This window comes from Myotis daubentonii, chromosome 5, assembly GCF_963259705.1.
Source record: "Myotis daubentonii chromosome 5, mMyoDau2.1, whole genome shotgun sequence".
Lineage (NCBI taxonomy): Eukaryota > Metazoa > Chordata > Mammalia > Chiroptera > Vespertilionidae > Myotis > Myotis daubentonii.
Window position 1 is genome coordinate 19,268,044 of NC_081844.1, and position 24,239 is coordinate 19,292,282.

The following is a 24,239-nucleotide window of genomic DNA, read 5'->3' on the forward strand; positions in this document are numbered from 1 at the left end:
TTGGTGTGTCTGTCACAGCCAGGTGGCCCTGATCCTGTGTGGAGCTGGGCTGGGATCTGGCGATGGTGATGGGGTAGAGAAGGCATTCTAGACAGCCTGCCTGAGCCGCTGCCAGCAGGTGAGCCTGGCCTGAGGCAGTGGGCCCTCCAGGTGCCAGGGCAGGAGGCTAAGACCGCCTGGTCACAGGTAAGAGAAGCGGGAGAAGCTGGGAAGGCAGGGGCCCTGGGCAGCCACAGCAGGTGTGTGGTAGGGCATTGCCCTCCCTGCAGCTGCAGTCTGGATGGGGTGGCCGAGTCAAGCAGGGGGTCCCCCAGGCTCCAGCAGCACCCTGTGGGGTAAGTGGAGCATTTGGGGAAACAACTTGTGATCGATGAGAACAGTGGTGAGTAACTTTATTAGTTCCTCCTAGGCTGGCACTCGGGGGTACCCCTGTGCCGCCAGTGAGGACAGCATTCTGAGGTCCATTGGAGCCCCTCAGGCCCAGGACAACAGTGGGATGCCATCCTTGACCCATTTTCCAGGTGAGCCGAAGACAGAGGTCCTGGACTCCAAGGACACAGTGGGGGTTGGAGGGGGCGTTTATTTTGGGAGAGAAAAACAGATAAAGAGTAAGACCAGGATTAATGTCCAGGGGTCAGGGATGTAGGCCTCAGCCTCCCTGGTGGCTCCCTGGCCAGCGACCTTGGCCTGAGTTCTGAGGAGGCTCAGGAATCCGAGGGGTGTGGAAGGCGAGGTCAGGGGGGCCTGGCAGGGCAGAGTATACCCTCTCCCCACTGGCCTGGCTGCCACATTCTTCCAGGGGATAACACTGCTGTCCCTGTCTCCATACCCCAAGGCCCAGGCTGACACCTGCGTCTGGTCCTGTCCTGTCACACCTGCCCACCCACCTCCCCCCTCTGCCAACCTTGCCCATAGCACCCCACCTTGCCTGGTGCCACCCTGGCCATCACCTCTTTAGTGTGCTGCAGCCACAGGCAGTTGGCTCCCTGACCATCCTTCCTAACTAAGGACACCATGAGTCCAGTCCCTCCCACCCCCCGGGGCCCAAAAGTGTCCCCCCCCCCTCTCCCCGCTCCTGGAGACTATCATGGCTGAAGGGCTTGATGCTCCCCACCCCCTCCTGCCACTTACTGGATAACATTCCTGATTGTCCTCCCACCAGCACCTAGATCCCACGGCCCCTCCTGTGCACCAGGCTCCCCTAGGCACTGGCACTCAGCAGTAATCAAGATAGCTCTGTCCTTGCCCTCAGGAGACTGGTCTCTGGTGTAGACAGTGGTCTGGTCTGGTCCCCAGTTGCTCACCACCTTGCCTCCAGGCAGCACTCACCTGGTGTTGCATAACCAGCAATCCTTGCAGTCGTCTTATTAGGGAGGAACAGTTCCAGCTGTTTCCAGCTCACCCCAGCACTGCCCCTCCATGGAGCCCGCCTGGGCCTGCTCTGCCCCACCAGCTTCCTTCTGGCTCGGCTTCTCCAGGGCTGCATCTTGTGCACAGTCCCATGACGTATCTGGCCTGGAGGTGCGAGCTCCCTCTGATCCTCTGACTCCAACTGGATGTCCAACAGTTAATTTCTGGGGCTGGCATCACACCCACAGCTTAAGCTGCTCAGTCCCACAAGACTGCCCCCCACCCCACTTCAGACACCAGCCACAAGTCCCCGGCCACCCATACTTCTGAACAACTGGCTATAAATTGGGGTTTCAGACAACCCCCGTAGGTTTGGTAATTTTCCAGAATGGCTCAGTGTTCAGAAAACCACTTCCAACAGCCAGAGGGAGGAGATGCAAAGGGCAGGTATGGAGACTAGCACAGGGCTTCCCTGCACGTTGTGTGTGCCACCTCCCCAGCACCTCATGTTTTCACCGGACTCCGTTGTTTAGGGGGGTTATGGATGCTGCATTACATAGGGTGTGATTGAGGAAATCACTGGCCACTGATCAAACTCAAGCTCTGCCTAGGATCCGGGACAAAACCCAGATACTTATACCATATTCTCCGTCCCCCGCCCTGAGGTCTGCCTTGGTTCCCCACACCACCTTCCTTCCCCTCCCCGGCTGCCTTTTCCTCTGCTCCTGAATGCACTCCCCCAGGTTTTTGTCTGGGCAGCTCTTCACATCTCTTGATAAGAGATGTCTTCAGATCTGAAGACCCCTCCTAGCAGCCACCTCCTACAGGCAGCCTGCCCTGACCAGCCCTCCCTCCGAGTTCCCTCCAGCTGGGGATGCTCTAGTCCAGCGGTCACCAACCTTTCGGATCTCATGGATCACCAGTGGTCCGCGGACCACCGGTTGGCGACTGCTGCTGTGGTCCATTACCAACTTCCCCACCTGGGGGCCCTTTGAGAGCAAAGCCTGGGGCCAGTCTTAGAGTCCTACCCCCCATCCCCACAAGCTCAGGCCCTGACCATGTTTCCTGCGAATGTTCCCAGCTATTCACCTTTTGGGCCAACTCCAGTGGTGGAAACTTTTCAGCCAGAGGAGGCTGCTTGTTTTGGAAAGTTCCTGGGGGAGCAACCCTCGCCTGCCCACCAGTTCCCACGCTCCCTTATCACACGGTGCTAGCAGGATGCAGTGGTGTGCAAGCCTAGCTCCTCCCCAGCTGGCTGACCGGGTCCTTCCCATTCCCATTTCTCCCATACCCACCCAACAGCCACCCTCCCCAGCCTGGCCCTGCCAAGTCCTGCTACAGCTGGGGAACCAGAACCGTCGTGATCCAGGACCCCCATCCCCACCCCCCTGTGAGCCGTCAGAGGTCCCTGTGCTTGGCTATTACTGAGGGAGGAAGGGGAGGCAGCCTGGGCTGGAAGAATGTCTGGCTTTGAGGTACAGTCCTAGCTCAGTCTTCTGCCTCAGTTTCCCCAGTAGTATCTCGGACCCAGGGACACCCACCCTCTTAGGCCCAGCAACCCTGTCTTGTAACTGGGGCCTGGTGCTCACATGCAGCCTTAATGTCCTCTTTTGTGAAATGGAGCTAAGAGGCTGGGCTCCCTAACAGGCTGTGGTGAGAAGTGAATCCACGCACCCCGTGCTGGGGCCGGGGTCTATAGCCCACGTAATGCCCGCCAGCGCCTGGCGGGGCGGACGAATGATAGCCTCCTGGGCCGTGCGCTGTAGGGCCTCGAACCCGAGTCCAAGGCCACTGCCGGCACTCCCCCACCCCCTCCCCAGCGCGGGAGGAGCGAGAGGCGGGGTGAGGGCGGGGCCTCGGCTCTTTTCTTTAGAGTTCGAGCGCCCGGAGCGGTGGCACCGCCTGTCTGAACCGACTCTGCGCCGGTGAGTGGGGCTCTAGATGGGGTGCGGGTCCAGGGAATCAACAGACTCTGCGCTGGTGAGTGGGGCCCCTGGTGGGGTACGGGTCCAGTTAGAGCGTGGTACCCACACGCCAAGGTTGCGGGTCCCTGCCAGGGCACACACAAGAACCAGTCAATGAATGCGTAAGTGGAACAACAAATCGATGTTTCTCTCGCTCCCCTCCTCTCTTTCTCAAATCAATAATATAAAAATAAAAGTCCGCTCGGCTTGTTCTCGAGTTCCCGCTGACTTCCTGCCAACCCCCTACCCCCAGCTCGCTGCGATGGAGGCTGCAGCACAGTTTGTGGTCGAGAGCCCCGACGTGGTCTACAGCCCCGAGGCCATCGAGGCGCAGTACGAGTACCGGACGACAAGCGTCAGCCGCGAGGATGGCGTCCTCAAGGTGGGCTGGGGGCTAGGGGACCCAGAGAGCCAGGAGGGGGTGGGATTGCCCAACGTCTGCGGCTCTGGGCTCACTGCACTGCCCGCCCTCAGGTACACCCCTCAGCCACGCGCTTCACCTTCCGGACCGCCCGGCAGGTGCCCCGGCTCGGGGTCATGCTGGTCGGCTGGGGCGGCAACAACGGCTCCACGCTCACCGCTGCCGTGCTGGCCAATCGGCTGCGCCTGTCCTGGCCCACCCGCACGGGTCGTAAGGTGGGGGTCGAATTGGGTGCTGCGGAAGCTAGGTCTCGGCTGGAGTCCAAGCAGGAGATTGGCTCTGAGAGGATGGGTCCACGGGGAGGGGCTTCCACGGGGGCGGGACTCCAAGGAGCAGAGCCTAAGGTGGTGGCTGGCTCTGGAAAGGTACCTCCAGAGGGCGGGTAGCTTCCACCCCAGCTGGCTCACACCACGCCTACCCTGTTCCCACCCCAACCCTCCACCGCTGCCCCCAGGAGGCCAACTACTACGGCTCGCTGACGCAGGCAGGCACCGTTAGCCTGGGCCTAGACGCTGAAGGCAAAGAGGTGTTCGCGCCCCTCCACGCGCTGCTGCCTATGGTGTCGCCGGACGACCTCGTGTTCGATGGTGGGCGGGGCCCTGGGCCGGGCTGGGGGTGGGAGGCGGGGCCTAGAGGGGCCCAGCTGTAGGACCTGGATGAGTCTGAGGGTCGCCCCCAGGCTGGGACATATCTTCGCTGAATCTGGCTGAGGCCATGCGGCGCGCGAAGGTGCTAGATTGGGGGCTGCAGGAACAGCTGTGGCCGCACATGGAGACCCTGCGCCCAAGGCCCTCCGTCTACATCCCAGAGTTCATCGCCGCTAACCAGAGCGCGCGTGCGGACAACCTCATCCCTGGCACGCGCGCGCAGCAGGTGCAGCACTTGCTCCCACGACCATTTGCCCCTCCCCCTGCCACCTGTTTCCCATTCGCCCCACGTTGCCCTCCTTTTGTCCCCCGCCCCCATCCCGAGGGTCCCGGCTCTCTCTGCACTTGGGGAGGTCAGTAGCCCAGGCCTCCACAGGGGATCTGTACTATCTTCCCCCGCTCCCTAGCTGGAGCAGATCCGAAGGGACATCCGCGACTTCCGGTCCAGCGCGGGGCTGGACAAAGTCATTGTGCTGTGGACAGCAAACACGGAGCGCTTCTGCGAACTGGTCCCAGGCCTCAATGACACCGCAGAAAACCTGCTGCGTACCATTCAGGTGGGTGCACCCAGAGTGGAGCATGGTCAGGGCCAGCCCCAAGGATCCCTCCACTGACTGGCCGTCTTCCTGTGCCCGCAGCTAGGTCTGGAGGTGTCGCCCTCCACACTCTTCGCTGTGGCCAGCATCTTGGAGGGCTGTGCCTTCCTCAATGGGTCCCCACAGAACACTCTGGTGCCCGGCGCACTCGAGCTCGCCTGGCAGCGCCGTGTGTTTGTGGGCGGAGATGACTTCAAGTCAGGCCAGACCAAGGTCAAGTCTGTGCTGGTTGACTTCCTTATCAGCTCCGGCCTCAAGGTGGGCAGGCCTGCGGGTACCTGGTTCAGGGGGTGGGATCTAATCCTGAGCTTCAGGCTCCTGAGTTGCTCTTCCATTGTGGGGTCTGCAGCATCCTCGTGGTCCTTTGTCTTGCAGCCCATGTCCATCGTGAGCTACAACCACCTGGGCAACAACGACGGGCAGAACCTGTCGGCGCCGCCGCAGTTCCGCTCCAAGGAGGTGTCCAAGAGCAATGTGGTAGACGACATGGTGCAGAGCAACCCGGTGCTCTATGCACCCGGCGAGGAGCCTGACCACTGCGTGTGTGGGGTGCAGGCGGTGGGGAGGGGGGCCCCTGGTGGAGGAGGGCAATCCCTGTGACCCAGTTCCGCCCCCCAGGTGGTTATCAAATATGTGCCATATGTGGGCGACAGCAAACGCGCAATGGACGAGTACACGTCGGAGCTGATGCTGGGCGGCACCAACACGCTGGTGCTGCACAACACCTGCGAGGTGTGGAATGCGGGGGACGGGAGTGAGGGCCCCCCCACCTGCCTACACCCACCCACCACCTGACCACCCACTGGCCCCACAGGACTCGCTTCTGGCCGCGCCTATCATGCTGGATCTGGTGCTGCTGACAGAACTGTGCCAGCGCGTGAGCTTCTGTACCGACTCAGACCTGGAACCCCAGGGCTTCCACCCGGTGCTCTCCCTGCTCGGCTTCCTCTTCAAGGCGCCACTGGCTCCACCAGGCAGCCCTGTGGTCAACTCACTCTTCCGACAGCGCAGCTGCATTGAGAACATCTTCAGGTGTGCCCCACCTCGGGGAGCCCATGGGGGGGGGGAACCTTGGTCCTATGTTCATTTGGGCCGGGCTGCTCACAGGGTCCTAAGGATCGGAGGCCCTGCTGAAACCCCTCCACCCTCCAGGGCCTGCGTGGGGCTTCCGCCGCAGAACCACATGCTTTTGGAGCACAAGATGGAACGCCCCGGCCTCAAGCACATGAGGCATGTGGCCAGTGCCAGCCTCCAGTCTTCCAAGAAAGAACTGGCACCGTCGGCCTCCAACAACTGTACTGGTGATGCCAACGGGCACTTGCAGGTTGAGGCACCTTGATGCACACCACCTGAGGCAGTGGCCATACAGTTCCCAGCAACTCCTACCCCTCTGCCCCTCTGAATCCACCCTTCCAGGCCTCCCAAAGACAATAAAGACATTGCCAGTATCAACTACACCTGTGGGTCTTGGGGGACTTTGACCTAACCCTATCCATCCCCCAACTTTTCACCTCGTAAAGACTCTCAACTACCCTTCAAAACCTCTCCCAATCCTCAGGGACCTTCCAGAACCCCGCTGAAGGTGGGGCTGAAATCCCAGGGTGAAGGACGTGGCTACAAGCCAAATGGAGTAATCTTGAGACCAGATACCAAAAACCAAAACAAGTTACATTTATTGATGGGTGCTCACCCCTTCCTGCCCAGGGGAAAGGAGGCCCAGAGGAGTCCCCCAGGACAAAGTAGAAACAGGTGAGGGTGGGGGTCGAGCCCACACAGAAAAGAGCATCTCTGAGGTCCTTGCGTTTTTGTTTTTAATAAAATGAGTCCTTCATGCGGGGCCTCCAAGCCTTGACCAGGAGTCCAGCTGCCCGAGGTGTGACCTCAGACCCTCCCCCTGCAGACCACCCAAGCCCCTGGCCCTTGGCAGGGGCTCTGGGCAGAGGAGGCGGCCAGCACTGGGCAAGGGGCTGCTGCCCCATCACACGCTCATGGTCATCCCAGGCGAGTACTGCGGAGAGACGAGGGGTGGCGCGCAAAGGGGAGGGGGGGCTCAGCTCCCGCCTAGGCTGGGACCCGTCCCCCAGGAAGAAGGACAAATGGACTGGGTGGGGCACAGGTGGAGAGGGGTAAGGAGCAGGAGTCCAAGTTAGGGAGGTGAGGCCCCTGGGGCGGGGTCACAGGGTGGGGGCAGGGTAGGCATGTGAGACCAGGGCAGGGTGGGGAAGGGAAGCGGGGAGGGGAAGGATGCCGCGGCCGCCCCCCCACCTGGCCCGCCGCGGTCACGGTCTTGCTCTGGCCCCCCGGCCGCCCCGCCGGGGCCTGCCCGCCAGGCCCCTCCGGCCCGACGCCGCTGCAGGGGGGGAGTCGACGCAGTCGCTTACACTTTCGCTCGGGAATGGGTGCAGGAAAGTCCCGGTGGCCGCCATCTCGCCGTCATCCCGCGGGGTGCCGGGGGCAGTGCTCAGGCCGGCCACGGCGCCAGGGGAGCTCTGGGGGCAGCCGCAGTCAGCGCAAGACTCCAGTCCTGACCCCACCACCGCCGCCGGGTCCCCTGCGCGGCCGCCCCACACCCCAGCTATGCCTGAGCGCGGCCCCTCACCTTCGGCAACCCGTCCATGTCGCCTGAGCCTGTGGACGACAGACACAAGGGGACGCGGGGCTCGGCGTCTGAGCCGGGGTCCACCGACCTTTCCCTGAGCTCCACCTCCCTGCCCCCACCCCCCACCCCCCACCGCGGCTGCACCCAACCCCTCAGCTCAGCCCACTGGGGGTCTGGAAGGAGGGCCTGAAGGGGTGTCCCCACGGGTTAGTTACTGGACCCTCACCCAGTGCAGCCCAAGCACTGAGTCGCCCAGGAAAGCTCAGGGCGCCACCCGATGCCCCTACAAGGAACACAGGTGGAGGAATGGGGGGGGGGGCACTCAGCGAGAGCATGAGGCTAGCAAGGCAGCCTGTGGGGGGTGGTCCCCAGGCCGCTTACTCACCCAGAGATCCGTTCACGTGGTGAGGTTCCAGCGTGCTCATGGCTGCCATAGGGCCCTCCGGGCCTGGGCCCAGCGGGAACTGTGGCAGAGGGGCGGTGTGGGACTCCGGCCACCTGCCACCAGAGCAGCCTCTACCCCACAACCCCGCACTTACGGTAGCCCTGCCAGCGCCTGGCCCCATGGGGTTCATGATGGTGTACATGTTCTCGCTGGAGGTGGTGGAGTCTGGGGAAGGCGGGGCATGAAGGCCTGGGTGTGAGAGGCCTCCCTCAAGCACACCCTTCCCCTCGCCACCCAGGCCCTAGTACCTCCGGGGCTGGGCATGATGGGTGTGCCAGGGGGCCCACCACCTCCTGGAGGTCCCTGCATGTAGAGGCAGACAAAACATCAGGAAGGCCCTGCTGCCACCCTCTGAGTGATCGGCGTGGCCCCAGGACCCCACTCACCGTGTAGCTGCCAGGGGAGGAGGCAGAATAGGGGATCTAGGGAGAGAGGCAGCTGTGAGCAGTCCGCCCACTGTCCCCCCACACCCCTCACCCTACCCACTGCCCCACTCCCCGACTCACCGAGTTGCCACTGGGGCTGGCCCATGGGCCACGCACTCCGGGGCCCCTATTAGAGATGGCAGATGGAACCTAGAGCTGGACAAGCAGCACTCCTCCCCCGCCCCACACCTTGGGCCCCCGAAACAGCAGATGTTGACGAAGTGCTAAGCACTTGAAAATCCCAACCCATCACTCACCGGCCTTCGGGCCTTAGTTTTCCCACCCAACAGTGGACTAAGTAATATCCCAGGCTGCTGTGCTAATCCAGCCCAAGAAGCTGGGTGGTGGCCCCACGGGCAGACTCCAGGGGTCCCTTTAGGGCCTTACATGTTCATTGTGGGCAGGCCTGGGCCAGCGAGGGAGTTGGGTGGGGGCCGCATGCCACTTCCATAGCTCTGTGAGGGGAAAGGGCCCTGAGTACAGGCCAAGAGGGCAGAGCCCCTGAAGCCCCCCTGGGCCCACCCCTTACCTGGGGCCCAACGCTGGCCATGCCCCGTGGAGGAGTCACCCTCTGCATCGGGCCCATGCTCGGATGCCCTGGGGTGGGAGCAAAGGGAGGTGGCTCAGGTTGGGACCACTCCGCAGTGTGGACACACACCTGGGGGAGCGGAGTGTACAGTGAGGCAGCGGGGATGGAGCATGAAAGCTGGGGTCCTGATGGTGAACACCAGCTGGTGCTTCTCTACTCACCCTGAACACGCGGGGAGGGGTCCATGGCACCAGGGAGGGAGCCGGGTAGGCCCACAGGAGGCTGCAAAGGGGCACGGCAGCAATGAGTGTGGGTGCCCTTCCCCCACCTAGCTCCTGCCACTCCCCCTCCTCCAGTCTGCCTTCCCTCTCACCTGACTCGGCATCCGCAGGGTGGGCCGGGGGCCCCCTGAGAACCTGGGTGACATGAAGGGCTGGAAGAAGTGGGCCAGGGGTCAGCACCTCCCCCTCCCCACCCCCCCCCTCCCCCCCAAAGCTACCTGGTTCCTGCTGTGCCCAGGCCCAGAGCCTGACTTACCCCATCTCCAGGCCTAGCCAACAAGCCCTAGTGGCTAGCTCCCGGTGTGTGTGAGCACAGAGGAGCGGGATGTGCATGGGCAAAGGGACAGGGGTGTCACAAGTCCTTACCTGAATGTGAGGCCCCATCATGGGGGTGTTGGGGTTGTGGGGGGGCAGCTGGGAGCCCAGGGGGCCCTAGGAGGACAGAACCAGGTGGGTTGGGAAGAGCTACTGTTTCCTGAGGCCCTGCTAAGTCTGGGCAAGGGAGGGGAAGTGGAGAAGCCACGGAGGTGGGAGGGTGGGCCATTCGCCTATCTGCAGGCTGGGGATGTCCCCTCCAGGAGGGGTCACGGGAGGGACCTGTGGCTCAGAGCCACGCTCTGTGGGCCCAGGCACCCTGGCATGTACACACACAGGTCTAGTGTGCAGAGATCCCATCCTTCCTGCCCTGGGCTCAAACCCTGCAGCCCCTCCTTCGCTAGCCCCACGTGCATCCCCGCTGCAACCTTCCCAACCAGCTCCAGCCTGCCTGCCTCAGGGTTTCTCCCGAAGTGGGACCCACACCCATCGGCACCTGTGCCTGTCATTCTCTGACACATGTGCACCCAGAGTCAGGGGGACAAGGGCCCCAGCCCTGGCTGTACCTGGAAGAAGCCAGGTGCCATGGGGCCAGCTGCCATTGCATCGCTGGGGGCTATGCTCCCCATCACAGGGCTGGGGGCAGCGGCAGCGCTCTGCAGGGCGGGGGAGACATGAGGCGTGGTCAGGCCAGTTCTGCCCCAGCGTTCCCTCAGCAAGTAGCCAATCCCACAGAACAGGGCACCCAAGCCATCTGACCCTCTGTCCACGCAGGGGAGGATGGCTGGGGTCCTAGGAGACAGAACAGCTGCCCCTGTTCCCGCCCCAGTTTAACACCCTAACAAGTCCACAGACTCTGACTTGCTGGGTGGCCTCGAAGAGGCTCTGCCTCCTTGCTGCACCTGAAAACCTGGAGGTGGTCAGGGCCGAGCCCAGCTGAGCCCATACAGCTCATGAAGGAAGACTGGATACCCTGAGTCCCAAGATGAGGAATGTGGAGGTCGGAAAATGCCAACCATCCAGGACTGGCGTGCACTCAGTGATCCAGCACAGGCTGATGCTTTCCCTCTGAACCCAGCCTCCACTGGGTAGGGGCACCATCCCCTACCTACCCCCAGGCCCTTCCCACACACTTGGTGTCCTCCTGGCTGGCAGGGCAGCTTAGCTGGACCCCCAGCTCCACCCAACACACGCCAAATAAACAGACAAAAAGTCAGTCAACAGCTTGAAGATGTAACTCCCTCCCCAGGGTTCCTCCTCAGAGCAGCTGTGCAGACCACGACCCCTGCCCTCCCAGAAGAACTGGACTCTCTGGGTATAGTTTCCAGGACCCCAACAGAGGTTGGAGGGGGGATGGAGGAGGGGAGAAGCCCAGGTGCTAGAGGGGCATTATCTTGTGGGCCAAGGGCAGAGATGCAGGGGGCAGGCTGACAAGTCACTTCCTCTGGTCAGGCGTGTCAGCTTTTGGGGGCCCACAGAGTGGGGGGTGGGGGGAATGGAAGGCTAGTCTATAGGGCAGAGGGGACACATCAAAGGATAGGGAAGGGCACTGAGTAGCGAGCACTTTTCTGGGGGCCCCTCCTCTCCTGTCTGCATCACCCATCCTCCCCCCAAGCCCCAGGGGGAAGCGGGGAGTCTGTCATCACTGCTGTTCCTGAGGCTGGCACAAGCCAACACCAGGGTTCTCAGGAATTTGTGGAACGGCAGCCATTCGGGCTCAGAAGAATTCAGCACTAACCCTGCCGCACAGGAGTGGGGCAAGGGGCTCCTGAAGACACGCCCCGCCCTAAACGAACTGCAGCCCGGCACCCTTCCTGCTCCTTCTCATAGGTCTGCCTCCACAGGACTCCTGCCAGGCCCCAGGCGGGGGACTGGGAGAGCCTCCCCAGACCTACAGTGGCAAGGGGCGTTCCCAGGCCCAGCACAGGTCACTCATCTGAAAGCCCAAGCAACCCTGAGGGTAGGGGTGGGGGAGACGAAGCTCTCAGCCCCTGGGGCCCCCTGCCGCCACCCCACTACCGCACAAGGACACAGCCCAACCGCCTGCAGCAGCTACTCTGGCAGGCACCCGCTTTGGGGGCTGTAGGGGGGCACATTCTGTGCTCTGGGTCTGTCCACCCACACTGCCTGCCCAATAGGCACAGCAGACGCCAGAGCATTTCCTGGTCAGGGAGGACAGGGCGGTGGAGGTTGGAAGGCTGCAAGCAGAACTCAGGACCACGAGGGGGAAGGTATGGTGTACCCCGCACCCCTGTGGCTCCCCAACTCTAGGCCCGGAAGGGTTACTACATAGCCTCCCTGGGTCCCCTGCATCAATCATTCACCCCAAAGCACCCGGCCAGCACTGCCACCACGACTAGCTGGTGTGCCGGCTGGCGTTTCTTGGAGATGCTCGAATGGCCTGGCGGGGGTGGAGAGTGGCGGGGGTGGGGAGTGTGTGTGGGGGGAGGGCTGGAGGCCCCCTAGGAGGGCAGGCAAGATGTCTCCAACTAGAGTGGGAGCTGCAGGGACCCATCACCCTCCGCACCCCCACTGCTGTGCCTACACGGGTTCCCCCAGGCGCCCTGCTGCCATGGTAACGGGTGCGCACAGGGAAGCACATGCACACGAATGTGGAACCCTAGTGTCTCGTCCTCCCAGGAGGCCCCAGAAGTCATCAGACTCAGGTGGGGGCCAGAGCCGTGAGGGGAATGGCCCCAGGGACAACGAAGAGGCACAAGGAGGGACACAGCTCCAGGCACCCCTGAGCCCCAGGTCTGGCAGAACTGGGACAAATGCACAGAGGGATTTGATGAGGGCGAAAGCAGGGACCCCGGCTTCCATGCATGCACATACAGTGTACATGGGCAACTTCCGGGACATGTGAACCCCTAACCCTCTTACACCCCAGCCCTGCAGAGCCCTGGGTTGAGGTGCCATTGCAAAGAGAGAGGTGGGGGCAGCTACACCCTGGGAGGCCTGAGGGGAAGAGGTGAGGGCACCAGCTGGGTGCACAGGAGGAGGGAGCCGTACCTCCCTCGGAAGCTGGCTGCGTCCCTGCCTGGCCTTGGGCCCACAGCCTAGGAGGGTGGAGAAGCAGGTCCAGCTGACCTCCCTGGTCTGCCCCTGACCTCTCTGAGGGGCCAGGGTGAAGAGGATAAAGGCAGAGGGGATGGCACCCATCCCCTCATGTCACTCCTCCCCCCAGGCTCTGCTAGTAGACAGGCCTCTGTGCTGCCCCTCCCCTATCAACCAAGAGGGAAACCGAGGCCAAAGCGGTGAGTTAGCAGCCCAGTCACAGAACAAGGTCAGGAAGTGTCCCTGTGGTGTCAGCTAAACCCCCGAGACCCTGGCTCGGCTCCTGCCTCAGGAGGCTCAGAAAGGCCGGGGCGGCAGGGACAGGCGGTAGGGGAGGCAGGAGCTACCGTCTGTCTAGCCTGGACCAGGGACTCAAGTGAAGAGGACGAGGAGGGCCTGGCCTCAGGAAGGTGTGGGGGCTCCCGTGCAGTGGAATGAGCCTCCCTGTGAGTGACCGGAGGCCACAGGAACCCAGGCTCTCTGCCTCCTAAGCAAACCCACAGGCCACGCACCCTCCCATCCCCGCCCCCGCCCCCACCCCAGCCCCAGGCCCGCCACCTTGCCCGTGCCAGGTCCCTGGGGCGGGACTCACGTAGTCCTGGAAGGCCTTGGCCTCACTGGAGTGCTCACATGCCTCTCTGCGGTCAGGCGCTGCGCAGTACAAGTCCCAGAACACGCTGTGGGCAGCAGGGGGTGATGGTTTTCCCACACGCCCCCCCCACCCCCCTCCACAGCCTGCCCAGGCCAGCCCCTCACGCACCACCACCAGGAATGCAGGAAACCTGGGGGCTCCCCCAGCGTGATGTTCTTCTCCCATCGGATCTGCACAGGAGAAGGAAGGCAGGTGAGGAGCCGCTGCCCGTCTGCTAGACCCGCCAACCCCCCTCAGGCAGGGAACACGGGCCAGGGCCAGCGGGCCAGAGCAAGGTAGCTGGGCAGGGACAACTGGGTACAACAAGGGCAGAGGAGCGAAAAGCAGATCCTCAGATGGGCGGACAGACGCCTCTATGCCAGCCGCCGAGCCTGACCCACCCCAGCCCTCAGTTCCTGGGGCCTTCAGCGGGGCCATCTGGCACCACCACTGGAGCCCTGACAGAAGCCGGGAGGAGAGGACCCTGGGGTAGGGTAGAGGCAGGGCCCGCTTACCTCAGACAGAAAGGTCTGTGCTGACTTCTGGGCACCGATGTGCAGCAGGTACTCATACACATACAGCGCCAACCTGCAGGCCGGGTGGAAGTGGCTCAGGCTCAGGAGGCCCGGGGTCTGGTCAGCCTCAAACCCCGCCCCCAGGGTTCCTGGAGGGGCTCTCAGGCCAGGCACCTGCCTTCCGTGGGGCAGGTGGAGGCCAGGGGCAGGGGCCCACACTGAGTCCTCACTGCACCCACCCCCAGCCTCACATTAGTCCCCCAGATGCCCCATCGCCTCCACCCTCACAGGAGATGGCCTCCTCCCTAGTTTCTCAGCCTGGCCAACTCCTACACATCCATCAATACCCAGACTGTAGGCCCCTCCTCTAGGCAGCACTGCCAGCAGCCACACACCCCCATTTCCAGGCCCAATCCTGGTCAGCCCAATACTCCTTTGTGGACCAAGTCCCAGCCCATCCTACTGATGCCAAGACCCAGAGCAGCCTTGGCCCCGGGAGGTCTTCTGCCTGGAGAAAGGGCTCCTGGGTGTCACTCCGACTGCGCGACGTGGGGCCTCTCAGCAGACACCCTGAGCCGTGCACACGGCACCAGCACCCACCCACTCCCAGCCTTGCCTGCTGAGGCCTTCCTCCTCCAGGTGTCCCTGAGCCCCATCCTCTTCCTGGAGATCACTGTCTGCCAACTCTGTACCAGCCCCCAGAAAGCCTGGGGCGCTGTGGGTGGGTGAGGGGAGATGGGGCCAGCAGTTCCATTCGGCTGCCAAACACCCAAAGTGCTTGGTATGGCCCCCGCCCCCCAACTCAGCAGCTGCCCAACCCAAGAGCATGGGCCACTTGCCAACCAGCAGCGCCCTCTGCAGGCCACACAGGAAAGCCTGCAGGCCTCCCAGGCCATACCGCCTCCCAGGCCTCTCCATCCTCTGCCTCCACCTCTGCTTCCCCTCCCATCTGTCTTCTATACCAGCTGGCAGAGGGACAAGATCCAGCCCCTAGCTATTCCAAAGCCATCCACTCCACCGGCATGGCCCCCCTGGGAGCCCCAGGATCCTCCTCCTGCCCAGCGAGGACTCAGGAGGGCTGGGGGAGGGGCTCTGGATCCAAAACCTTAGACTCCCCAAGGGCAGGCCGGAGCCTCCCACTTAACCGACCACTCACCCCTGGCTGCTCGCCCCATCTGAAAATAAACTTGTTTTGACTCATCCTCCTGCTCTCTGACCCTTCCCAGCCAGGCTCCTCATTCCTCACATCCCCGCCCCCCACCCGCACCCCTGACCCTCGCACCCATCAGACGCCCCTGCCAGCTCCAGCCCTCTGTCCTGCCCCCAGGACCGGCCCCACACGTCTGCCCTCACACTGGATCCTCCTCCTTCCTTTCTCCATCCGTCCACTCTTTCATTCATTCCGTCAACAAACATTTGCCCAGCACCGCCTTGTGTAGTGAACACGACAGACCCTGTCCCCCTGGAGGCTGCCTGCCTGTGAGGAGGAACGGTGGAGCAACAACACAAGAAGGCAAGTTGTAAGTTGAGCTGGAAGGCGGTGTGTACTAAGGAAGGACAAGGGGGGATGCAGCAGTTCTCTGAGCCTGGCCACAGTCTGCACCACGTCACCTCCCTCCTCTTGGCGGTGCCTCCAGCCCAGGACCCCCCGATTCCGAAGCTGCACCCTCCAGCAATCTCCAGCGTCTGCCCCTCTCCAGCCCAATCGTCTTCCCAGCCCCTTGCACTCCAAGCTCCCTGTCCAACTCACTCCTGATTCCTCCCCTTCTAGGGCAGCGATGGCGAACCTGTGACACGCGTGTCTGAGGTGACACGCAAACTCATTTTTTGGGTTGATTTTTCTTTGTTAAATGGCATTTAAATATATAAAATAAATATCAAAAATATGTCTTTGTTTTACTATGGTTGCAAATATCAAAAAATTTCTATATGTGACACGGCACCAGAGTTAAGTTAGGGTTTTTCAAAATGCTGACACGCCGAGCTCAAAAGGTTCGCCATCACTGTTCTAGAGGCTTCCTGAGCCTTCTCAAGTGGCCTGCATCCCCAGGCCCACATCCACTGGCGAAAGAATGGATATGAAAAGCCCAGATCTGCTCACTGTCCGCGCCCCCCTCTGGGCGAAGAGAGCAGCTAGGGTTCCAGCAGGGCCCCTGCCCACTTTGGGGTCAGTGCAGGGAGCAGTGAAGACCAGGGGAATGAGACACCGGAGACGGGTAGCAAGATGGAGTTAGCTGGGGGTTCAGGGCGGGAGGAGGGCATGGGCTACCGCATACCCCAGGAGCAGAAGGCTTTTAAAGAAGTGGCCCTTGGTTCCCACCACATCGGCCCACGGCTCCAGGCTGCCAGCCCACCAGGTCCCCCCACCAGGTTCCCCTGGCCCTGGACTGTCCAGTGGTGGCATCTGACTCAGGACACGGGTCGAGGAGCCACTCTGCCTGCTCTCCTCCCCATCAGCCCAGTCTCTCCTTTCCTCTCTCTAGGCCAGCGGTTGCCAGCCCTTTGGCCCTCATGGACCACCGGATGGCGACCGCTGTTCTAGGTGACCTCCCTCCTGCCTTGATGGCATCTTCACATGACACACAGCGTGCTCCAGCCTGGCCTTCCTGAGCTTGGGTCCGCTACCCACCTGGCATCTACAGGCCCAACCTTGCCCTAGCGCAGTGATGGCAAACCTTCTGAGCTCGGCGTGTCCGCATTTTGAAAAACCCTAACTTAACTCTGGTGCTGTTTCACATATAGAAATTTTTTTAAATATATATTTTATTGATTTTTTTACAGAGAGGAAGGGAGAGAGATAGAGAGCCAGAAACATCGATGAGAGAGAAACATCGATCAGCCGCCTCCTGCACATCTCCCACTGGGGATGTGCCCGCAACCCAGGCACATGCCCTTGACCGGAATCAAACCCGGGACCCTTCAGTCCGCAGGCCAACGCTCTATCCACTGAGCTAAACCGGTTTTGGCTAGAAATTTTTTGATATTTGCAACCATAGTAAAACAAAGACTTATATTTTTGATATTTATTTTCTATATTTAAATGCCATTTAACAAAGAAAAATCAACCAAAAAAATGAGTTCGCGTGTCACCTTTGACACGCGTGTCATAGGTTCGCCATCACTGCCCTAGCCGGTTTGGCTCAGTGGATAGAGCATCGGCCTGCAGACTGAAGGGTCCCAGGTTCAATTTTGAGTCAGGGCACATGCCCGGGTTGCAGGCTCGATCCCCAGTAGGGGGTGTGCAGGAGGCAGCCGACAATGATTGCCTCTCATCATTGATGTTTCTCTCTCTCTCTCTCTCTCCCTTCCTCTCTGAAATCAATAAAAATATAAAAAATAAAAATAAATAAATAAATAAAGGCCCAACCTCAACTTGCCCCCACCACAGTCCCGCCCCCCCACTCCCGCCCCTGCCTCCCACCTCCACCTGTGTGGTCCAACCTGGGTGGTTCGGCCTTGGCTCACAGAGGTGTGGTGCATGCTGTCTCCTGAGATCAAGACAGCTGCACTTACTAAATTTGGGTAAAATCTTAAGGAGAAAGTTCTCTCCTGCCATCTCTCACACACACCTGGTCCAGGCCCCTGTCTCCCTTACCTGAATTTTGACAGGACCCTCCAATGGCTACTCTCTCCCAGCCCCTAGAGCAGCCATGGGCAAACTACGGCCCGCGGGCCGGATCCGGCCTTTTGAAATGAATAAAACTAAAAAAAAAGAGACCGTACCCTTTTATGTAATGATGTTTACTTTGAATTTATATTAGTTCACACAAACACTCCATCCATGCTTTTGTTCCGGCCCTCCGGTCCAGTTTAAGAACCCATTGTGGCTCTCGAGTCAAAAAGTTTGCCCACCCCTGCCCTAGAGTCACACCCTCGACAGCATTCCTCGCTAGACCCTCTGGTGCCCCCCACACACACACTGGCCACCCTCCATGCCAGGGCCTGGGCACAGGCTACTCCCCTGCCTGGGGCACTTCACCTAGAGACCTGCATGGCTCCCATGTCACCTGTCAGAGGCTTCCCCGTTACCCCTAACCTCCGCCCTGCCCAAGTCCTCCCTATCGTCTTACCTATCTCCACTTGACACATTTTTGCTCACTGCCTCAAGCCGCCACTGACCTGTAGCTGGGAGGGCAGGGGCTCGGTCTCTTTCCCTCCCTGCTAAGCTCACAAGAGGTGGACTAACTGAGATGGTCGGTGAGCACTATTTGGATGTTAAGCATTTGGGGTTTTACCCCAAGAGCAAAGAGCAGCCAAAGATTCTCATAGTGTTGGTACTTTAATTTTTACCAGGATTAAGTCTCAGGGAGGAATTCTGAGCTGTTGTCTTGTTTTTGGTGTAAAGTTTTGAAGCCGGGACATTTGGCCAGGTTGTTTCAGGACCTCTAGGGAGGACTTCTGGCCTCTGACCATCCAGGTTCTGAGCTCGGTTACAAGGAAGGGCAGGGCTCTAGAGCCAAATCCCGGCTAAACAAATGACCTGTAGGAAAAAGAGCCCACGGGTATGGCTCCATGACTGAGCGCCTACCTATGAACAAGGAGGTCACAATTTTTTTTTTAATATATTTTATTGATTTTTTACAGAGAGGAAGGGAGAGAGACAGAGAGTTAGAAACATCGATGAGAGAGAAACATCGATCAGCTGCCCCCTGCACATCTCCCACTGGGGATGTGCCCGCAACCCAGGTACATGCCCTTGACCGGAATCGAACCTGGGACCTTTCAGTCTGCAGGCCGACGCTCTATCCACTGAGCCAAACCGGCTCCGGCTGGAGGTCACAATTTGATTCCAGGTCAGGGCACCTGCCCGGATGCAGGCTGGATCCCCAGTAGGGGGCATTCAGGAGGCAGCCCATCGATGATTCTCTCTCATCATTGGTGTTTCTATCTCTCTCTCCCTCTCCCTTCCTCTCTCTGAAATCAATAAAAAAATATATTGAAAGAATAAAAGAGCCCACCCAATGGAGCCCACCCAGGGAGCAGAGGGTGTCTCCAGAGAGGCCCCCCCTAGAGATGGAGCAATGACATGGAGGAGACGGGGTGCCTGGCCCTGGGGCGCTCACAGGGAGCAGCGCACACGGGCTGTGCAGGGAACTGGTGACATAGTGATTTGTTAAAGCCTTATGAACTAAAATGCAGCACCACCGCCGTAATTATCAGGAATTACCATAATTATCAGGAATTAGAGTAACGAGTGCTCCCTGCTCAGTGCCCCCCCCCCCCCAGCCCATGGATGCGCACGCTGCTGGGGGCAGTGAGACCAGCTACTCAGCCTGTGTCAGCCCCACCCCATCTAATCAACCAGCCAGTTCTCCTGATGCCCCCCAAAGGGACTCTCCAGCCCACACATTTCCGCCCTCCTCTCTGCCACCCTCAAGGCCAGGCCTTCAGCTATCTCTCGCCAGGGTGGTGGCCACCCTCATCCGCCTCTGGGGGCCTCTGCTGCCTACGGCCTTTCTCCCACCCAGTGGCCAGTGACAACCCACCCCCTACAGATCCCATGCCCACCTCCCCCTCCTCCCATTCTCTTCCCAGATGCCTCCTCTTCTCAAGCCCTTCCCCAGAGGCTTCCCTGTGTCCACTGCCTCTGCTCAGCCTCCAGGACCCAGCTCAGGGGTTTCTTCCTCAAGAGCCTTACCTGTGCCCTCACCAACAAGGTGCCCACACCTGGTCACACCTGGAAGCAGGGACGGACACACAGGTGACTCTCACCTGCTGGGCTATAAACCAACTCCATGGCTATGTGTGACCCCAAAACCAATCCCAGGAGAAACACACAGGGTGCTTAGCAACACCGACCATGGTTGTCATTTATGGGCCCAGTCTAAAGCCACCTGCCAGGGCGAAAGTGCTCGAGGAGATCACACCCGCAGCAGACCTCTAGACTTCTCCCCCCAGCTCACAAAGACAGGGCCTCTGAGGCAGAAGTGGAGCAACCCAAAGGGGACAGAGGGGCCTCCAACTTAGCCCTGTCACCTTCATCCCCAAGTTAAAAAGACCCAAGCCCTGGCTTGTGGGGCTCAGTGGTCTGAGCGTTGTCCCATGTGCCAGAAGGTCACTGGTTCGACTTCCGGTCAGGGCACATACCCAGGTGGCCGGCTTGATCCCCAGTGGGGGTGTGCAGGAGGCAGCCCATCGATGTTTCTCTCTTTCCCTCTCCCTTCCTCTCTCTCTAAAGTAAAAAAATAAAAAATAAACCATTTAAAAAGTAATAATAAAAGGACCCAAACCAACTCCAAATGCAAGTGCTAGTTCATTCCGGGTGGCAGCCATTCATCGGCTTCACCACAGGCTGCAAGTATTTACCATTTACGGAACAGGCCGAGCCTTGACACGAGTGGCCCACTAGGACCCCAGCTCCCTCTCACCCTCCGGGCCACCCCCTCGCTGCACTTTTAGACTTCGCTGTGCATCCCCGAGGGCAGGGACCCACAGTCAGCGTACCCCCAGGCAGAGTCTGTTTCTGAGGCCGTCTGACCCGGACCCCACACTGAGACAGGGATCAGCAGGAAGGAGAGGAAAGCACAGTCCAGGAGAGCCAGTGCAACTCCTCCACTCCATTTCACAGAGGAGGAAACCGAGGCCGAGACAGGAAGTGGCTGCGTTGGTGGCTGCGTACGCAGGGACCTCTACCTGCAGCCGCTTACCCAGTCCTTGTGATAATCCTGCGAGGCCAGCAGGCCACGTCTCAAAAGCAGCCAGGCTACCTCGCTAGTGCTCTCCCGGAGCTTGGCAGGTCACTTCCTCTCCAGGCCCTGGCATCCCCTTCGGTGAAACAGGGGATGCAACCACGTGGTGTTTCCCAAACTGTAACAGCAGAACCCCATCCCCAAACCAACATTCCTCCAGGACCCTCTGCAAGAAACAGATGAGCGCAGGATGGCTCTGGCCAAAAGGGGCCTGGGGCATCTCTGGCCTCCATGGGAGGTGTTTCTGCAGACTCCCTCATCGCTGAGACCCTCTGTTGGGCAGGCTAAGGAGTGAGGGCATGAGGGGGAAGGGACCAGGATTCAGATAACCCCCTCCGTCTCCAGCCCTGGCCAAGAGTCAAGGCCAGGTTCAAAAAATCAAATCTCTCCTGGGATGTCTGATGGGATTGAAACCCAACTCCCAACCCCACTACCTTCAGCTCAAATCTCTGATTCTCTCCCTTCTTTGCTCTCCACGGCCACACATAAGCTGCCATCATCAGCTTTTTTAAAAAAAAATATTTTATATATATATTTTTAATTGATTTGAGAGGAAGGGAGGAGAGCTAGAGATAGAAACATCAATGATGAGAGAGAACCATCAATTGGCTGCCTCCTGCATGCCCCGCACTGGGGATTGAGCAACCCTTGACCGGAATCAAACCTGGGACCCTTCAGTCCCCAGGCTGATGCTCTATCCACTGAGCCAAACCAGCCAGGGCCATCATCAGCTCTTACCCAGATCATTGTGCCCACTTCCCCCAGATCCCCTGGCCTCTACCCCGACCCCCTATAAGCCACACTCCACATGGGAGCTGGAGTGCACTTTCACACGCACAAGCCCCTCTGGCCCACAGAGCCCTCAAGGACTGCTCTTCCCCCACCAGGGCACCAGCCCAGCTCCTCTGCCAGGCCTCACCCCAGGGCCTTTGCACGTGCTGTGCCCTCAGCCGCCTACTCTTCCTCCAGGCCTCTGCACAGCCCCCTCCTACTTTACTGTCACCCGCTTTCCTCCTTTGCTTTCATAGAATATCGAGATCATCCCTCTACTTGGCCTCCCATTGATTTGCCCAGGTAACTCGCCGCCTGCCTCCATGCTAGGATGCGGGACTCTTCAGGGCTGGGGCCTGCCTTCCCAACTACCACACTCTACCCAGACCCCAAAACCAGTGTAAGAAGATGCCCAGGGACACACCAGGACCCCCAGGGATGGGGTGGCAATGCCAGGCATGCCCTGCTCCCAAGCTGGGCAGGAGCCAGATGCCAGTTTCAAAAAGTCTTTGTGCTTAAAGGGGCTCGAAAATGGAACCCAACCTCAAAACTGCGCAGATGGGCAAGGAAGGCCGGAAAGGCAGGGATCTGCCCGGCGTCTCCTGGCTAGAAGACTCTTCTCCAAAACGGCCCCAAAGTTGGGCAGAGAATGGACTTGTCCCTGTGAGGGGAGGGCCGGTCCCATTGTTAGCTCAGGCAGAAGAGCAGGGCGAGAGGGGTGCTGCAGGCCCACACCCAGGGCTCCTCTGCCCGGACAGCCAAGTCCTCCCTCCTGGCCTGGCCCTCCAGGAGCTCATGGTGGGACCTCTCCAGCAGGACCCCGCCTCCTCGCTGTCCTGTTTCCCATCAAGGCCACTCGAGGTGCCTGGATTTCTTAGGATCCTGCGACTACTAGGCCATTGGCCATCAGCCATGGGAAGCCTTCCCTCCTGCAGGCATCTTCCCTGGCACTTTAACAAAACTGCCGGCCACCCGGTGCCCTTGCGGAGGAAGGTCGCAGCTCCAAGCACCTTTCCAGCTCTCCCCCACACTAAGAGACGGCACTGATGATCCTCTGCATTGCTCTGGGAAGGAAAATGCGCCTGGGTGCGGGGGCGCCTTTGCCCAAAGCCACAGAGACGGTAAGTGGCAATGCCAGCTGCAGGCTGCCGCCGGGCCCAGACCGAGCTCCCAGTTTTGAGGGCCCCCAGCCCGCACCCGCTGGGGGTCTGGGAGTTAGTGCTGCCCTCCTACCCGCCCAAGAGCACCCCGTGTCCAGGACCCAACGCCACACCCTGCAAGAGGAGGGGCTTCTGGGCGCCGACACCCCGGGGCTCGGCTGCAGGACTGAGCCTTGGGGCCTCTCAGGGGTCCCCCTCAGCTGCCAGGACAGGTGGCCTCTCAACCTCTCCAAGAGGCGCGAGGGTCCAGAAAGGCCAGCCGACCGGCCCTGCAAACGCCCCCTGGAGAGTGCGCCCGCGCGCCCGCAACCGCGCTCACTCAAGCTCCTGCCGTCGGGGAGTCCTCGCGACCCCCAGTGCCGCTCGGACCTCGCACGCCCCCTCAAAAGTCACGCCCTCGGGCCTCGCGCGTCCCCGCAAACCGCCCAGCCCTTCACGCCGCTGGGGCGCCTCGCGGCCCTCGAGTGTAGCGCGCCCCCCGCCCCCCGTAAACTCACACCCCTCAACTCTCAGGACCTCGCAGGTCCCGCACGCCCTCTCCAACCTTCCCGCTTCCTGCGCCCCTGACCCCCCGAGGCTCGCGGCCCCCTCCAGTCTTGCGCCCCTCGGGTCTCGCGCTCCCTCGCAAGTCTCGCGGCCCCTTCACCGCACTCGGGTCCCTCCCGTCCGGCAGCCCGCGCCCACGTGCCCCTCGCAGCGCGCGCCGGCGCTGGGGCCCACGGCACCTGCGGGGCCGCCGAGCTCCGCCCCCGGCCCCGACTCACTTCTCCCGGGCCTGACTGTCGGAGGGCACGGCCGCGCTCTTGCCCCCTTTGGCGTACATAATGCTCCGCGCCGCCGCCGCCGGGGCCCACACCTGTCAGGCGGCGCGGCTGGCCGCGCTCGTCGTCGCCATAGCTACCCGCGCCCCGCGCCTCACCGCCCCGCGCCCTGCGCAGGCACCGCGGGCAGCATCCGCGCGGGGGAGCCCACACGGCGGCGGCGGCGGCGGCGGCACCAGCTTCAGCCGCGGGTTTATTTTCTTCCTCTCTTCCCACAGCGCGGGCTGTTCCGGGAAGCGCGCGCCCCCTCCTCCCGCCGCGCGCGCCCCCGCCCGCCGCCTCCCTGCCGCCCGCGGGCGCCGCTCTTAAAGGGGCGATGGCGGGCGCGCGGGTGGGTCCCGCTGCTGGAACCGCGGGCCGGCGCGCACGCGCAGGGCCCGTGTGTGTGTGTGTGTGTGTGTGTGTGTGTGTGTGTGTGTGTGTGTGTGTGTGTGGTGTGTGTGCACGCGCAGGGCCCTGTGTGTGTGTGTGTGTCTGTGTCTGTGTGTGTGGCGCGCGTGTGTGTGCACGCGCAGGGCCTGTGTGTGTGTGTGTGTGTGTGGTGTGTTGTGTGCACACGCAGGGCCCTGTGTGTGTGTGTTGTGTGCATGCGCAGGGCCGTGTGTGTGTGTGTGTGTGTGTGTGTTGTGTTGTGTGCACGCGCAGGGCTGTGTGTGTGTGTGTGTGTGTTGTGTGCATGCGCAGGGCCGTGTGTGTGTGTGTGTGTGTGTGTGTGTGTGTGTGTGTGTGTATAGTGGCCCCATAACATCTCGGGACACACAGTGGGACACAGCTGATTAAGGCTATGCGCGCCCGCGCGCGCACACACACACACACACACACACACACACACACGACTCAGATAGGACCAGCCACCCAATTTACACACCCGGGAACACAATCTCAGACCCTGGCACAACTCCTGCGGTGGGCATCACACTGAGTGTGTCATCCCGCAGGGCCCCCCACTCGGCTCCCCCTCACCCGGGAACATGCCGTTACACAGAGGGCGGCACAAAGCCCGGCAGTGGCGGTCACAGAAGA

General features: G+C 61.1%; 2 protein-coding genes across 15 annotated transcripts; one reads left to right on the forward strand and one right to left on the reverse strand.

Annotated features, from left to right (window-relative positions):
- The first annotated feature begins 106 nt into the window (after positions 1–106).
- ISYNA1 (inositol-3-phosphate synthase 1) lies at positions 107–6,430 on the forward strand. Of its 7 annotated transcripts, none has more exons than XM_059696159.1 (11): positions 107–521; positions 3,512–3,696; positions 3,789–3,950; positions 4,190–4,322; positions 4,415–4,608; positions 4,790–4,939; positions 5,021–5,236; positions 5,354–5,518; positions 5,597–5,710; positions 5,793–6,010; positions 6,131–6,430. In XM_059696159.1, exons 1-11 carry the CDS (start codon positions 497–499, stop codon positions 6,315–6,317), a joined length of 1,749 nt encoding a protein of 582 aa, XP_059552142.1. In that variant the 5' UTR covers positions 107–496; the 3' UTR covers positions 6,318–6,430. The 7 variants fall into 7 exon arrangements, with proteins under 7 accessions (XP_059552142.1, XP_059552147.1, XP_059552144.1 ...); XM_059696164.1 differs by having other exon boundaries at positions 3,568–3,696; XM_059696161.1 differs by lacking the exon at positions 107–521 and adding an exon at positions 557–3,275.
- A 195-nt stretch (positions 6,431–6,625) lies between these two features.
- On the reverse strand, positions 6,626–23,491 carry SSBP4 (single stranded DNA binding protein 4). Of its 8 annotated transcripts, none has more exons than XM_059696173.1 (18): positions 23,160–23,491; positions 13,776–13,848; positions 13,390–13,451; positions 13,222–13,306; positions 10,139–10,228; positions 9,624–9,689; positions 9,350–9,409; positions 9,198–9,258; positions 8,977–9,044; positions 8,835–8,902; positions 8,529–8,574; positions 8,409–8,444; positions 8,271–8,325; positions 8,117–8,187; positions 7,963–8,041; positions 7,578–7,606; positions 7,244–7,467; positions 6,626–6,986 (listed from the first exon to the last, which is right to left on the reverse strand). In XM_059696173.1, exons 1-17 carry the CDS (start codon positions 23,216–23,218, stop codon positions 7,258–7,260), a joined length of 1,218 nt encoding a protein of 405 aa, XP_059552156.1. In that variant the 5' UTR covers positions 23,219–23,491; the 3' UTR covers positions 6,626–6,986; positions 7,244–7,257. The 8 variants fall into 8 exon arrangements, with proteins under 8 accessions (XP_059552156.1, XP_059552158.1, XP_059552154.1 ...); XM_059696175.1 differs by having other exon boundaries at positions 7,360–7,467; positions 23,160–23,489; XM_059696171.1 differs by having other exon boundaries at positions 6,626–7,467; positions 23,160–23,490.
- Between the last annotated feature and the right edge of the window lie 748 nt (positions 23,492–24,239).